This window comes from Phytophthora cinnamomi (assembly GCF_018691715.1).
Source record: "Phytophthora cinnamomi strain GKB4 chromosome Unknown Contig3, whole genome shotgun sequence".
Classification (NCBI taxonomy): domain Eukaryota; phylum Oomycota; class Peronosporomycetes; order Peronosporales; family Peronosporaceae; genus Phytophthora; species Phytophthora cinnamomi.
The window spans coordinates 691,215-707,495 of record NW_027150936.1 but is presented as its reverse complement, the minus strand read 5'-3'; the positions used below and the strand labels follow the sequence as shown (position 1 = coordinate 707,495).

At 49.0% G+C, this 16,281-nt stretch overlaps 1 protein-coding gene across 1 annotated transcript; it reads right to left on the bottom strand.

The window, feature by feature from the left end:
• Positions 1–14,075: 14,075 nt before the first annotated feature.
• IUM83_09183 (neutral zinc metallopeptidase) lies at positions 14,076–14,987 on the bottom strand (the record flags this gene model as incomplete). The annotated part of the gene is made up of 1 exon (XM_067933606.1): positions 14,076–14,987. One exon carries the CDS (start codon positions 14,985–14,987, stop codon positions 14,076–14,078), a length of 912 nt encoding a protein of 303 aa, XP_067799896.1.
• Between the last annotated feature and the right edge of the window lie 1,294 nt (positions 14,988–16,281).

Genomic DNA, 16,281 nt, shown 5'->3' with positions numbered 1-16,281 from the left:
CGCGAAGCAAGTCGGCAAGTAAACGCGCGAAACACAAGCATGCGAAGTCCTTGGCGGCTCGAAGTTTGGCGAACGCATCGCCTGTACGATCTGATAGGAGACCCTTCGAGATCAGCTATTAGAGCTAAAAGGGTTTTGCCGAAGTTGGTCTTGCCCTTTATGGCATTGGATTTGCTCTTGACAAACTTGGGCTGGAAAAGGTGTACATGCACGCAATACATATATTATTATTATGTGTATATGTATTGCGTTCATACCAGTACTACAGTGGAACTAGCCTCATTCATGTAAAGGGTCATCTTTTGAATTGTACAGAATTTGAGATTTCCTACAGCAGACATATCTCCTAAAGCATACCCCTCACTAGCCAATCATGTTCAGCGGTGCGTCCACCTCACCACACGTGATCTCCTAAATGATAGCATGTAATGCAACAGAACCGAGCCAAAACAGCCAGTTATTTTTCAAAGAGCGAGCAGAATGCCGAGGTCCTCCGAAAAAGTGGCAGATTTACTCGTGGTTCATGCAGCGTGACTTCATAGCAAAGCAACGTAAGTCGGGGACAGCCTCCCACCTTAATGCTCGTGCAATGAGGGCGTGAGCTACATTGCTGCCGGAGGTTGAGGAACATCTCATCCGCTGCAACTCTACGTAGCGAAGGGAGTGACAGAGCTTGCAAACGTATCGGTTGACCGCGGTATCGATACACGGACTACCGACGAGGAAGAAGCCTAACTACGTGAGTACACGTGCATCGTTGCATTTGTATTTATTATAGGACTGTTCTTGTGCAGTGTACCTGTACATCTCGTGTACAAGTGCAACGCGACAACTTCAATGTTCCTGGGGTATCATGTAGGAATTCTCAAATTTGGTATAATGCAGTCGTGATGTAACTGGGCTTGTTTGCACTGTCGGCGTGGGTTGGAGACAATGACACGATCATTGCTGGTCAGAAGTGCTGCCATGCAAAATACTGTCGTCAAATTGCGGAGCATATGGACACATGTTCTGTATTGCATGTGCATGTGTACAGTACGGTAATCAGTTCCTCGACCCTACAGTTATTAAAAGTTAGTATCGGATTAGTAGCCTCAACGACTCTTGATTCAAGGCCTACACAAAGTACAGTGGGTCTCTCCATTTTCGATAGGGCGGACCATATCAAATCTTCGGGTGCATAATATTTACAAAATCAAAGCAAACGTAGTTGATGGAAACCATTGTTAGTAGAGAGACCTCAGGTACATCGTTGAAGTTGGTGAACTTCTTGAACTCAGCAGTTGCCCACTGGGCGAGCTTGGCAAGATTCCATGTTGGCTCCATGGCAGTTTTGGCACAAAGCTGGCGCTTTTGGCCCAGCGACAGAGTGGGATGGTAGCTGGGGGGGGGTGGACGTGACATTGCGAGTCTTAGGGGGAAAAATAATAAGGCAAATTGGGTCGAAGCGGCTACCCGCCAAGATTTGAATAGAAGTTGGCGGGCATGTCATCCCTCCCCGAGGAGGGAAAAACCTATCGATGCAGAGCGTGAACCCCATTGTATCCACCATCTTCCGATTTGCCGAGCATAAGGTCTAACAGTTTATTAGAGGTCAGTGGGCGCGGAAAAACGGGGAGACCCACTGTATATGTAAGTTACATAGCGTTACATAATGTAACGCATTGCGCGGAGCACGTAATTTACGATACGTATTACGGGACGACTTACAAGGCGAAGTTTACGGGGCGACCCGTCAACTAACAATTGCATTTAACAGGCGATCCAGTTAAGAAGAGGGAAAAAAGGGCCCAAAATGGGGAAAATCGTCGAGCCAAGTAATTGCGGTCTTTATTTTCAGGCCGTGAAACTAGCATCATCAGATAGATCGATATTTCAAACCTATAAATATGATGTCTTTATTCACTTGAACGCAGCTCACATCTTAGCATGAGCGCTCGAAAACAGCGCCTCCGCCTGATTGCCCTTAGTGTGAATGCGATGCATGTCTAAATTCGGAAAACGAGGAGGTAGAATGGTCGGCATTGCCCCATCTCTTCACAATGTGTCCCCATCTCTCCAAAATGTGTAGCTTCGTCTCCACAAGGACGGCAAGACGGCGGTGGGCTCGTGGCAGGGTGAGAACAATTTGTCCATCGCGCAGTTCGGCAGGGAGAGCGCGCAGTAAGCACCGCCTTCGGTCCTTGCACTCGGTCTCTGTGGCTCAGGTAATGAGCGGATAGATTCCGCCACCAGAGTCTTCTCGTCCCCCCTCCATTTGGAATTCTGCGCCACTGAGAAATCCCCCCTCCAAGTTGGAGGTGCGATTCCAACGCATCGAGACGTGCACGCAGGGATGGCAAAAAATTTTTTTAAATATTTTTATCCGTGATAAAAATATAATAAAAATATTTTTTCATTTTTATTCGTGTAAGTACGAAAATAAAACACTTCGGTTTTGTATCGGACACAATCTGACAACCGCGCTCTATTAGGTGGGGTCCTATATATTTGCAGACGTGCGACGCGGTCATCTCGCCGTCCTTGCACACGCGGAAGGTGGGGAAGCAGTCCACGTCAATCTCCTTGCAGACGCTCTCTAGCTCCTCGATGCTCACTTGACGGCCAGGAACTCGTTCTCCGTCAGCTGCGTCACCTTGGGGGGTCACCATCTTGCAGCCACCGCACCGCGGCGCCGAGAACTGCACGGTGGTCGGCTGCTTCTAGCCGATGTCGCCGCATAAGTCCTCAGGTGTCTTGACCTCGATCGGCATGGTCGGCTCCGCCACCTGCGGCGGCAGCCCACTCGTCATTATGCGATGAGGCCAGTATTCAGGTAGTTACTGTGTTATACGGTGCTCCAGGCAATCCGTTTCAGCGGGGTTTGATATAAAAATGGTAAAAATTCATAAAAATGAAAATAAAAATATTTTTGATATCTTTATTTTGAAAAAATCCTTCCATATTTTTTTTGCCATCCCTGGTGCACGTGGCCGACCCGTCTGTACCACTATCAAATGTCTCATACCTCCAAATCCCTACAAATGCTTCAAACAGCGCTACAGTGTAGTATCGGCATGCTGTTTGCATGCCTTGCCATGGCACAACCAGTGCAGCTACGAAAGCCGGGCTTGATTCATTCGTCATTAGAAATTCTAGTTATGTTCCGACTAAAATTTCATTGAAATAGGACAATTTCCGCATTTAATTTTTTTTTGTTTCCCCCCAAAAAGTCCCCCTCTTAACTGGATCGCCTGTTAACAACGAGTGACCATGAAGTGAGTAGCTGCTCTAGACTACACAGGAGAGTACGGACTTTAAATTACAATATTTTGTATCATCCAGCAGTTGCGCTAGGGTATATCCCCGGTTTCTCAGTGCCGTCATTTTATTAACAGCGGTCGATTGGTAGATTTTAGTATCACCGTGCTACATAATCGTCGCTGACAGGCGCGGAATAGCATGACCAGGCTTGAGGTATCACAAGGTATTAATAGCACGAAAGGTAGAATATGAACCTCGTGACTTTTGCGGGGTTCACGGTATCACGAAAGCAAAGTTGGTTGAATTACGGTGGAAAGTAGTGCATCCATACTCGCCTATTTCTATCACAATTGGACCTCAGTATCACGGTGATGCCGATCTACCTCTGTTAATAACGCTTAGTAACTCTGCCTTAGGTCTACTGTACGTGCAGTCTCTCGAACGGACACCGGAAAATCACGCGACAGCTCTACGCATTCCTAAACAGACTGTTCGCAGAAGTGTAAAGGCATTGCAGTGCCATTTGCACAGTCTTGTGCTAAGACAACCGCAAAGCCCGCATATCTGCACATCTGCACATCTCTCATCTCTAATCACGCTTCAAGCTTTTACGAGAACGCAAAACGTGTACACGTCCACCCCGCCATCGCTTGGACCGAGTCAGCATTGTACAAGTTGCAATTTTCCACAATGGCAGCAAGACGCGTTTCGATTCAGCAGTTATTGCTCGCTATTTTACTGGCGCTGGTGGTCTGCACCTCATTCTCGTCGGCAGCGAAATGCACGCCCAAGAAGAAAGGATCGGATAACCCGGCCATCACCCCTGCAACTGAAGGAACTGGAAGTGACACGGCCGATACGCCTTCCGTGGTGGACAGCAATTCGGACACTCCTGCTCCAGTTACCGAGTCAAGCAGCTTTGGTCAAGGAAGCTCTTTTCCGACGCAGGCCTCCACAGACGGCACGACCAACTCCGGCACAGGTACCGGTAACTCGTTCAACTTCCAGTCGCCGATTGACGCAAGCAATGCCGGTCAGGGGAGCGAAGCTGCCCAGATACCCGCGACTGAAGAATCGTCGGGCGGTGATGTCTCCCAGACGGACTCGAACTCGACTTCGAGCGGCGACCACGCCAGTTTCGGCAAGGTCACGTCGGGGAGCGGCAAGTGTGTCAAGGGCGACCCCACCACGTACGTCACACGAGCCGATGTGGACTGGGTTTGGGAGAACACCTTGTCGAAGACGGTGACCGACTTCAAGAACCTCATTTTCGACCAGCTCGTGACCAACAAGGGCAAGCTTAGCTACTGCGTGCGTTGGGACAATGACCAGAAGCTCACCAAGAAAGTCGCTTCCAAGTTCGAGGCCATGCTGGAGAGGCAGATAAACCTCTGGAACCGCTGGCTGGTGGGGTACGAGTGCTGGCCGTTCGAGAAGATCGAGATCTCGATCGTCGGGTATGCGGTGCGCGACAAATCCATTATGGACTGGAGCGATAACTCGCTCGGCATGATCTACGATGGTATCTTGGATGCCGAAGGAAGCCCCAAGTGTCCCGATGAGTGCTACAAGCACCTGGACCAGGCTGCGAGCGCCGACACGAGCGGGTGCAAGGGCAAGCCGTTCGACATGTCGCTGTGGCCGTCGACCAAGCCTGGTGAGGGCGCTATTGGCATGGGAGGAGACTGGGGCCAGCGCGTGGAGGTGAATGATATGTTGGCCACCATGGACCAGAGTGACATGATGGTGCTGGCGCACGAGATGGGCCACGGCTTTGGTTTGTCAGATATGTACGTTGACAAGAACAAGCCCGCCGGCTTCCCGTCCTGTGTAATGGACAACGACCTCAAGTTCACCGACGCTGACGGCTGGCTGCTGCGTAGCGTGCTGGAGAACATCAAGTCTCGCTACAAGTTCAGCTAGATTGGATTTATCTAGGTCTCTGACATAGAGCCTGCCCGATGTTTGTGAGTAAAATGCACACAAGGATGTTAAGTGTTCTTCTATTCAGTTTTCTTTATGTTCTTTTATAACAGAAGAATAATGTTGCGCTACCGCCAAACCAGTTTTTTTGGGTGATCAAATGCTACTCGTTATGACGACTAGTAGGCTGTAGCACCGTAAAAATAGCTGGCAGGATAAAATTGCCTCGAAGAGCTACCACAAACGATTACTTTTTAAAGTAAGAAACACGTTTAACAGGTTCTTTTAAGCACCTTCATCCTGTATCCTGGGCTGCTCATGTCATATACGGGTACGATCGAGGATAAAAGGTGATTTCTTCTGTTAACGCCATGAGAAAAATAACATGTCTTCTTGAAAAAACAAAACGCTCTTTTAACATACCTGAATGTACGTGTTCGTCGTTGAGGCTTGCTAAATATTCTTTTGCACGTGTACAGTGCAGGTAGGGGTAATAAACGGGGATATATTATGGACTAATATATCCCCGTTTTTATTGGACTTCTGTGCATTTTAAACTAGTCACTTCCAAAAATACAATTTCGTCTGGTTACTGTTCCCTTGGTAGAAGTACCAACGCCCGCCGAAGGCGGGTCCTGCCGAGTGAGGCCTTTGAGATACCGTTTGCAACCGGAGCGGAGCAGAGGTTTGCAATGATCGGCGCGTTTGCCGGAGGAGTTGCACTGCGAAGTAGGTTTATTCGACCAGGATGCACGGAGCGTCGCGGAGGTCGTGCGTTCCGCGGTCGACCTGAGCAGGTTCCCGTCGAGTACAATTGACATTGTTAGTTCTAAATGACTAGTCGAGTACGAATAAATGACTAATTCGCATCGGACTGTTGCAAGTGACTAGCTTTAAACTCCACCCGTAATAAACCATATCGCGTTGAAGATTTAAAACAAATGCATGACAGTAGAAAAGCTACTACGTTCGCTGCTCAATCGGATTCCAAATTATGTAAGAAGGAGGACCGGTAATAATAATGTATGTCCGATCTATCTATATCTGACCAGTTGGGTGGGCTGGAGGCCCCAAGTGCCGAAAAATGCCCCATAGTGTAATGAGGGGTATCAGAACCCGGTCCCGAAATGGGTCGGATAGCCACAGCGCATCCCCACCAGAGCAAGCCTCAAGCCTGGTGTGTGGGTTCTGGTGGCTTAAATCTCTCTATCTATATCTGACCAGAATTCCGAACTAAAATTAAGCTGGCGATGGGACGGATTTCTGCGTCATTGTCTGTAGCTTCGCAACGGAAGAGGTGCGAGGCGGAGAAAGACGAGACCCCTTTTTCCGCGGGGTCGGAAGTTGTCTAGATCTAAGCATTCTTCGATTTAGCTGGTAGCCAACACCCACACTTAAGAATTTACTATTGTACAGAAGGTATTATACTTTGTCGTCAAATAGTATTCATATGAATTGTTTTACTACTGTAAGTATTACTACTAATACATTTAATATTAGTGTTACATTGATACTACTATATAGTAGTAGTACTACTTGAGTGAAAAACTCGCCTTAGTTTTATCAGAAATGGGATCTCTGCGCACGAATCTCACTAACTCGGGCACCGTACTACGTCGTTTTCTTCGGTTTGACAACTCACATCGACAAAGCAAAGTGTCATTGCATTGGCTCGGAAGGCAAAACCAAGATTTACAGTTAATGATCCTTGTGCCGTTTCAACGGCGCAATGTCAGATAGTATGCACTTAGTGTGGTGTCAGCCATCGACAAGAGTATCATCCACAGGTGTGCTAGCAGCCAGGAGGTTATTTCCCTCTCACTCCTGTTAATACCCTCGCACTGGTAGACAAGAGGTTATGTATGTGCACTGAGGAGAATGGGTATCGCGACGTTGCTCGCGTGCGAGAATCATCAAAGCACCGTACCCAAAACGAATATACAACTAGCAGTACCCTCCGACCATGTAATGAGCAGTCACTACAGCCTTCACCTCAGGGAAATATATGAAAGGATGTAGCTTCACTTAGCACTGCAGCCGCCACATTCCAACAAGAATATGCGTACCGAATTTGAGATTTCCTGCAGCAGACACATCTCCTAAAGCACAACCCATCACTAGCCAATCATGTTCAGCGGTGCGTCCAGCTCACTACTCGAGATCTCCTAGATGACAGCATATAATGCAGCAAAACCGAGCAATAAAAAACAGCCGTGTTGCAAAGAGAGAGAAGAATGCCGAGGTCTTCCGGCCAGCGTCAAGGCAAGACGGGGACGGCCGTCACCGGGAAGGCCCCCCAAGAAGTTCCTGCGTGTGGCGGTGTCTTACCGCTTTAACCCTTTGTCTCTAGGGGAGGATAGTGAGTCTCCCGCGCGTATTAATACGGGTAGGCTCAACTTTGAAAACAAACTTTGAACGCTACAGAACTCGAATAGACAAGCAAAATAGACGAAGAGAAAGAGGAAAACCTGGAGAGTACGCGGTTTTTTCCTTGGTTTGATTCGAGTTATGCATCATCCCAACATTGCTGTCGGAATTTAGACAAATCGATAAAAATCACTACATTTTTTGTTTTAAGAAAACTAGAGATGCCACGGAGAAACGGCTTAGTACAGTAGAAAGACGATCACTTAGAGAGCTAGACGCAACTTTGAGATACTTGAAATGAGCAAGAATCGCATCAAAACTTGCCAACGAAATTTTCCTCAAAATACCTCGAAAATGTAGGCCAAGATCGTCAAATCTCGGATTTCGTATCCGCGTATCGTTTTTGCTATCCATATGTAATCTTTTACAAACTTGCATGCTGTAAAACCTGTAATTGTGCCCCCTCCCTTTAATAATACCCCGCCCCAGAATTTTTAAGCAACTGGGTGGGGACTTGCAACAGTGCCCCATCCCTGTATTAGTACCCCTCCTCTGATTTAAATGATCAGAATTTTCAGATGACCGGAGCAAGAATCAACTTTACTGCTTAACAAGGTCTCACCGGATTGGTTCGATCTCTCTCATTGGCAAATTTGAGTCGCGACAATGAAGCGCACGTTCACCGTGGAAGAGAAGTTGGCTGTGGCCAATGAGCTGGAATCGTCGAGTATCGGTGCTGTCACAAACTTGACAGGAAGACGTTCGCAAGTAGTGGGAGCAAAAGCGAGAGCTTCAATTTGTGAACAGCGGGAGTTATCCCCTTCCTGGTGGAGGGCGTTTCGTTGTCTCGGGTGAGCTTGAGTTCACGTTGCTTGGGATGATCGAGGAACGGCGTAGCTCTGGTGCCCGGGTCACTTGGAACATGATCGTCCACTGGGCTACGAACTGGGTCACTGAAAACGCTGGAACAGCACTACAAGTTTTCAACAGGTGGCTGAAAAGCTTCCTAGAGCGTAATAATCTTGTACTCCGCCATCCCACGAGCAAGTCCAAGCAGTCTCCAGAAGCTACGCGTTCATCAACATCATCGGAGAGGCTGATCTCAAAGCAAGCACATGCGGCTTTTCGGACTCTTCCTACGACTCTCACTTGACTACTATAGTGCCCCATGCCTTTAATTGTACCCCACCTTTAATAGTACCTCACCCTAGCATGGGGGTACTAACGGAGTGCCCCATGGGGCATAATTATAGGTTTTACAGTATTAAACTATCCGAGGCTGCGCGTACGGGTAGGATTGTGCCCACGCTACCCGTACGCTTTCAGCCTGGAGACAAAAGGACTGGAAGTCATCACCTTCTTGAGCCTAAGACAATGTCCGCACCTGTTAAGAACTTCTTTCCTATGCTTTCAGTAGCGAACCAGATGGTGAAAAAGCGGCAGATTTACTCGTGGTTCATGCAGCGTGACTTCATAGCAAAGCAATGTGAGTCGGGGGCAGCCGCTCACTTTAATGCTCGTGCAATGAGGGGGGGGGGGGGGGGTACATTGCTGCCGGAGGTTGAGGAACAGCTCGTTCGCTGAACCAACTCTACGTAGCAAAGGGAATGACAGTGCTTGCGACCGTATCGGTTGATCCTGCTCGCAATATCGATACACTGACTACCGGCGAGGAAGAAGCCTAACTACATGTACATTAATACATGCTTGTGCATTTATCAGAGGGCTGTTCTTGTGCATTTCACCTGTACATCTCGTGTACAAGTGCAACGCGACAACTTCAAACTTCCTGGGGTATCATGTAGGAATTCTCAAATTCCGTAACCTACACCGCGATAGCCGATCGATAGGCGCAACAACTGTACCAGGAAAGGAACGGCTTGAAGCGGTACGTCAGGTCGTCGAAGCGATGTATCACAAGTTGGGCTCCGGCCTGGGGCCACACAAGCACGTTTTTCTCTGCTGTCGTTCTGTACATACAGTACTGTACGTACTTTTAAGTAAAGTTATCAAAGAACCGAAGTATTATGCAGATATGTCCGTTGCGCGCTGCTACAATAAATAATAGATGCATATGTAGTTTGTCGGCGCACTTCGTAGCGTCGTATGCACATAGAAGTAAGGGGGGAGGGTTGCATTGTAAACTCGCGTACCGCGGTATCCAGTGTACGATGAATGCTCTTGTCTGCAAAACACAGTACTGTGGGTGCATTTGCCCACAAAGCCAGCTATCGATGTAAAAGTACAGACAACGACGAAAAAACCCCGGCCACACAAGAATCCGGCAGTCAGAGTGGTACTATGTACTTTGACTGTCAAACAAATTATTACCACTCCGTTTCAGAATACTTGTCACCCCTCGACTTGTCGCCAAATATACTTGGTTTAACTATGGCCAGTTGTGTTTACGCTAGCTACTGTTCGTATAACCGAGACGGGTCAGAGCAGGGGATGCATAAAGGAAGTCTTCCCTCCCGGCGAAGCCTCGCTTTTGCCATGTGAGCGACCTTGTGTGTGTTCTCCCCTCCTTCGCGAATGCATGACTCCATTGTGCACTGCAAACTCAGGAAAATACTGTTAAGCATCTCATCCGGCAACTCCCAGTACATCACTGTAAGCTCTCCTGATTCGTTTGACATTCAAAGCTGAGATTTGAGGTACGAGGGGAAGGCTGGGCGACATCTGTGGACGATTCGGGTGCAAAAGCTCCTTTGAGGCCATCACGCTGTCAATTTTGAGAGCTCTGTGAAGATCTACCCACCATTCAAACCATCAGAGCGCCTGCGTTCTATTAAGACCAATCGTAGTCGTTTTAGGAAAATATTGACGAATCCCGAAGCACTTAAGCAAAAGAGGACAAGTATTCTGAAACGGAGTGGTAACCAATTAAAACGCCTCATTTGGGATTTGTTGAGCCAAAATGCATTAAATGGCTCCGTTTCTGTGCTGTCATATGTAAATCTTGGATTTTCTCTGAACGAAAAATAATATTATGGCCAATCGTACAGCTTTATGTTCTGGTGCCGGATTTATGTCGGCCACTGTGGACTGTGGAGTCGCAATACTATCCAGGATGGCATTCAGTCATGCCGGATATTTTCGTCGTTGTCTGTATCGCTACATACTTTACAGGCAATACTGTCGCACGACAACGTCGTCATGATTGTTGCGATACGAAACCCTGTCGTCATGTTGCGGGACATATGCTATTTACTAGTACGATGTGTTGTACACGTAGTGTTAATACTACTACTCAAAGCTTGGATTTTGTATCCGTGTATCTTCTTTGCTATCCATATGTGATTTAATACAAACTTTCATATTAAACTATCGTGGGCCGCGCGTACGGGTAGGACTGTACCCTTGTTACTGTGTCCGTACGCTTTCAGCCTGGAGACAACAGGTTATAGGACTGAGAAAATGAGACCAGATCTTGGGGGGAACTCAAAACCAAAGTTTGACATATTTCTTCGATCGAATCAATACCTGTGCTATTTGTTCTTGAATACATACTATTTAGAGTGAATACTGCTACTTGCTTAACAGAAAGCGCTCGAGCGCAATATTTTAAAGTTTGAAGACTTCGGAGACTTTGACCTAGTAGAATTAAGAGATTTGCCTCCTGTTGTTATACGAAAAGTAGATAACATATGAAGAAATGAATTAGATCAGTGGAATCAACGGCCTTTGAACTTGTTGCTAGTAGTTTTATTAGATACACGACATGCATGTAGCTGCTACAACCCAACCGCGAAGACAGCACTTTGGAGGAAACATGGTAAGGGCAGAAGAACACATCCTCTTTGTCGTCACATTGAAAGTCCCAAGGTTACACCTATAGTATGGAGGATGTCATTCAGTGAGTCCGGATTTATCCGTCGTTGTCTGTACATGTATGATTACTAAATATATTCAAGAATCTTGAATAACTAACTGGAAACTCGGGGTACCGCAAAGCCTCGGGGTCATTTACTGGGTCACCGGCTAGCTTGTTGAACTGCCGGTGTTGTATTAGAAACTGGCGTAATTGAGCAGGCCCAACAGAGACCGAACAGACATCTTGAAAATTCACTAATGTACTAGTTCGCCGTATCAACTAACTAGTTAATTGCACGCGGTACCGCTCCGGTGGGATCTCGACACCCGCGGGACCTCGGGCGGTGTGGATTATCCGATCCGGCGATCGAACCAGCGGGCACTGAGCTGGACTTGTAGAACACCGAGCAACCAACCGAATGATAGGGCAAACATGCAAAACACCGGATAACTAACTCGGAATTGAGGCCGCACAGTAAGGGCGGGTAATGGCCCGGTTCACGTCTCGAGGTGCGTACCACGATACCGCTTGGTACCTTGGATACGGGCCCGGTAACATGTCTGTACACGTAGGTGTTGGCGTTTTACCATAGCAATTGAGTAACGAATGGTTGAAGGCTTGGGACTGGGCCGCTGCAAAAGGCATGCACGCAAGCCTTCGTTGTATTGTTCGACAATTCGTGTGTTCGCGACGATCGAGTGGCGTTGGAGGGCAAGGCACGATCAACTCATGCCAGAACTCCTTGAGTCTGTAGAGGTTGGACGACAGTAATGCGCTGGTTATATTTCCCCTACCCACTTTTTAGTCCCGTTTATTAGAAATAGTCCGGACGAACAGCAAATCGACTGGCAGCTATATTTCCTATGTAATTCGCAGCACTCTTCGTGGGAAATCATCTAAGCAAGGCAGCAGCAAATCCTGCACAGCCTCACAGCTCATCGGGCCCTTCAAGTATTTTGGAGGATGCAACTCACTGTCGGTCCTACCCAACTCGCTCCGGCAAGGTGGCCCTTACTTCCCATTTTCCAACAATGGAGACAAGACGAGTTTCCATCCAGCAGCTCTTGCTCGCTGTTTTACTAGCGTTGGTGGTGTGCAGCTCCTTCTCGTCGGCAGCGAAATGCAAGTACAAGAAGAAAGGATCGGTCACGCCAGCCGTCACGCCTGCAACCGATGACACCACAGGTTCCGGCGAAGCCACTGAGGCACCGACGGAGGCCGGAGACGTCTCCCAGTTCACGACCCCCGCCCCAGTCACCGAGTCGAGTGGCTTTGGTCAAGGAAGCTCCTTCCCGACGCAGGCCTCCACAGACGGCACGACCAACTCCGGCACAGGTACCGGTAACTCGTTCAACTTCCAGTCGCCGATTGACGCAAGCAATGCCGGTCAGGGAAGCGAAGCTGCCCAGACACCCGCGACTGAAGAATCGTCGGGCGGTGATGTCTCCCAGACGGACTCGAACTCGACTTCGAGCGGCGACCACGCCAGTTTCGGCAAGGTCACGTCGGGGAGCGGCAAGTGTGTCAAGGGCGTCCCCACCACGTACGTCACACGAGCGGATGTGGACTGGGTCTGGAAGAACACGATGGAAAGCTACGTTCCACAGTTCAAGAACCTCATTTTCGACCAGCTCGTGACCAACAAGGGCAAGCTCAGCTACTGCGTGCGTTGGGACAATGACCAGAAGCTCACCAAGAAAGTCGCTTCCAAGTTCGAGGCCATGCTGGAGAAGCAGATAAACCTCTGGAACCGCTGGCTGGTAGGGTACGAGTGCTGGCCGATCAACAAAATTGAGATCTCGATCGTCGGGTATGCGGTGCGCGACAAATCCATCATGGACTGGAGCGACAACTCGCTCGGCACGATCTACGAGGGTATCTTGGATGCCAAAGGAATCCCCAAGTGTCCCGATGAGTGCTACAAGCACCTGGACCAGGCTGCGAGCGCCGACACGAGCGGGTGCAAGGGCAAGCCGTTCGACATGTCGCTGTGGCCATCGACCAAGCCTGGTGAGGGCGCTATTGGCACGGGAGGAGACTGGGGCCAGCGCGTGGAGGTGAATGATATGTTGGCCACCATGGACCAGAGTGATATGATGGTGCTGCTGCACGAGATGGGCCACGGCTTCGGTCTGCCGGAGATGTACGTTGCCAAGAACAAGCCCGCCGGCTACCCGTCCTGTGTAATGGACAACGACCTCAAGCTCACCGACGGTGATGGCTGGCTGCTGCGCAGCGTGCTGGAGAACATCAAGTCTCGCTACAGCTTTGGGAGTTAGACGTGTTTTGAACCAGGTTCAAACCACCCATCGTCTGGAAGAGCCTGCTTGCTGTTTTCGCGTAAAATACACTTGACCGTTGCGTAGTGTTTTCACGTATATCCTAGCTGTTACGTTTTCTTCATCAAGCATTTTGCACGTGACGCAGTGCGTTACATAGTGTACTGGTAGTACATCGGTAGCTGCAGTAACTTGCCACTGGCAATAAGCCAGCACGTCGTTTGATCATTAACGAGTTCGGGCATGCATGTCTTAGAACCAGTGATATGAATAATCCTCTTGTGATTTCCCACCAACTAATAAACCATCATGAACCAAAAATAGTGTTCGTGCATCAAAAGGTCAACTAGATTCGATTGAACTCTAAACGATTTCATCAAACAACAATTTATTCTATCAGACCAAGACTCCAGTAGCAACTACATCAATCGCCAAACACAACAAACTTAAAAGTTGTAGCGAGACTTGATGTTCTCCAACACACTGCGCAACAGCCATCCGTCGCCGTCCGTGAGCGTGTAGCTCTCGTCCATCACGTTGGCAGGGTAACCCGCGGGCTTGTTCTTGTCCACGTACATCTCCGGCAGACCGAAGCCGTGGCCCATCTCGTGCAGCAGCACCATCATGTGCTCCTGGTCCATGGTGTTGAGCATGTCGTTCACCTCGACGCGCTGACCCCAGTCGCCGCCCGTGCCGATGGCGCCCTCGCCGGGCTTCTCCGACGGCCACAGCGACATGTCGAAGGGCTTGCCCTTGCATCCGCTCGTGTCGGCGCTATCAGCCTGGCCCTGGTGCTTGTAGCACTCGTCGGGACACTTGGGGCTGCCCTCGTCGTCCAGGATGCCCTCGTAGATGGTACCGAGCGAGTCGTCGCTCCAGTCCATGATGGACTTGTCGCGTACGGCGAATCCCACGACGGAGATGTCGATCTTTTGGTACGGCCAGCACTCGTAGCCGGTCAGCCACTGGTTCCAGAGGTTCATTTGCTTCTCGAGCATGGCCTGGAACTTGGACGCCACGGCCTTAGTGAGCTTTTGGTCGTTGTCCCAGCGCACGCAGTAGCTGAGCTTGCCCTTGTTGGTCACGATCTGGTCGAAGATGAGGTTGTGGAACTGCGGCACGTACTTGGACATGGTGTTCTTCCAGACCCAGTCCACGTCCTGGCGGGTCACGTACGTGGTGGGGTTGCCGACGACGCATTGGCCCTTCGCCGAGGTGACCTTGCCGAAGTTGGGGTTGTTGGTCGAGGTGGCGTTGGCAGCTTCGACGGCGTGTGCGCCGGTGGCAGCGAAGGCAACGAGAGCAGTCAGCAGGAGCTGCTTGGTGGAGAAAGGAGAGGGCTGAGCGCTTGACACCATGGTGGAGAAATGGGGAATGAGGACTGAAACGAGTCAAGTTGTCGCCAAGGGGCCCAGGTAGAGTTCTCATGAACTGGGGCCCCTTTAAAACGCGTAGGACTACGTGGTGGTGGACGTCTCTTTACAGTTACGCAGGTATAGTATCGTGGTTTTAGTTTTTCGCCGTCCGTTTGTCCTGTGGGGTCAACAGTGTTGACCTAGTAGGTCACTTAACCATCTGGTGAAGGAACGCGTTGGATATCCTGCTGTTTTGTTATCAACAACGAGATGCAGCGCACCGCTGGTATCAGGTGTTGACAACAAATTGTTGCTATTGTACTTGTCCTCTTGATAAACAGGCGCCAGTACATGATCGTTGCATGCTGTGCGTTTGTTGCGTTTGGAGTTTTGACCCCGCGCATTGTTGCTACCATTTCAGGAGAACCAGCTGGGGAAGTCGGATAACCCAAGTAAATACCTAACGGCAAGGTTTATTCATTATTAATCTTTGATTGATGGTAAATTACTTTTAGTAACAAGAGTCTCGTTGCACTTCACTTCAGCAGGCCTGTAGAAGAGATTTACTCTGCGGATTACATATATATTATTAAGGAGCTCCTGTTAAGAGCGCCTACGTACCTACAACACGAAGATACGTGCTCGAAGCTGCGACTGTTGCACGTTGGCAATGCTCTCAAGCGATTCGGTCAAACGAGCAAACGACGGTAGGTACAGTACCATGCGGCATGGCTGCGCGGTCTTTGTGGTTAACTTCCTTGACCTGCAATTACAGCTGGTTGTGCGACCGAGCGCTTGTGGCTGGAATGCACAGCGATATGTATCATGTCGCATGCTTGACTCATGGGCACCAGAGCAAATCCTTCTGTGGGTACGGAAATTAACACGACGACTTCACGAGCGTGTAATACACTGGTGCGTTATGCTCCAGGTGTCGTCATAGCAAATCTTCCACGTACTAGTACATAACATTCAAGTATTTCTTGTTAGTACACATGGACATAAAATCCCTGTGTACGCTACCAACATTTTATCTTCTCGATTCTAGGGCAAGGCTACTTTTGTCTAAGCACGGAAGAACCATGCAGCCAGGCTTGTTACATGTACTAAAAAAATCCACGTTTTACATGTTAATTCCGTTCATTCGTATCATTGGATGAGTCTAACAACAACCGATCATTTGTGCCCCGTCACCGACAGTTGTTTATCCAGCGAAAGAACACCGACACATGAGTAGGACCAAACCGTATGGATGAAAATAGTCTGATTTGTGGCTGTTATAAAAAGGGCATTTAGT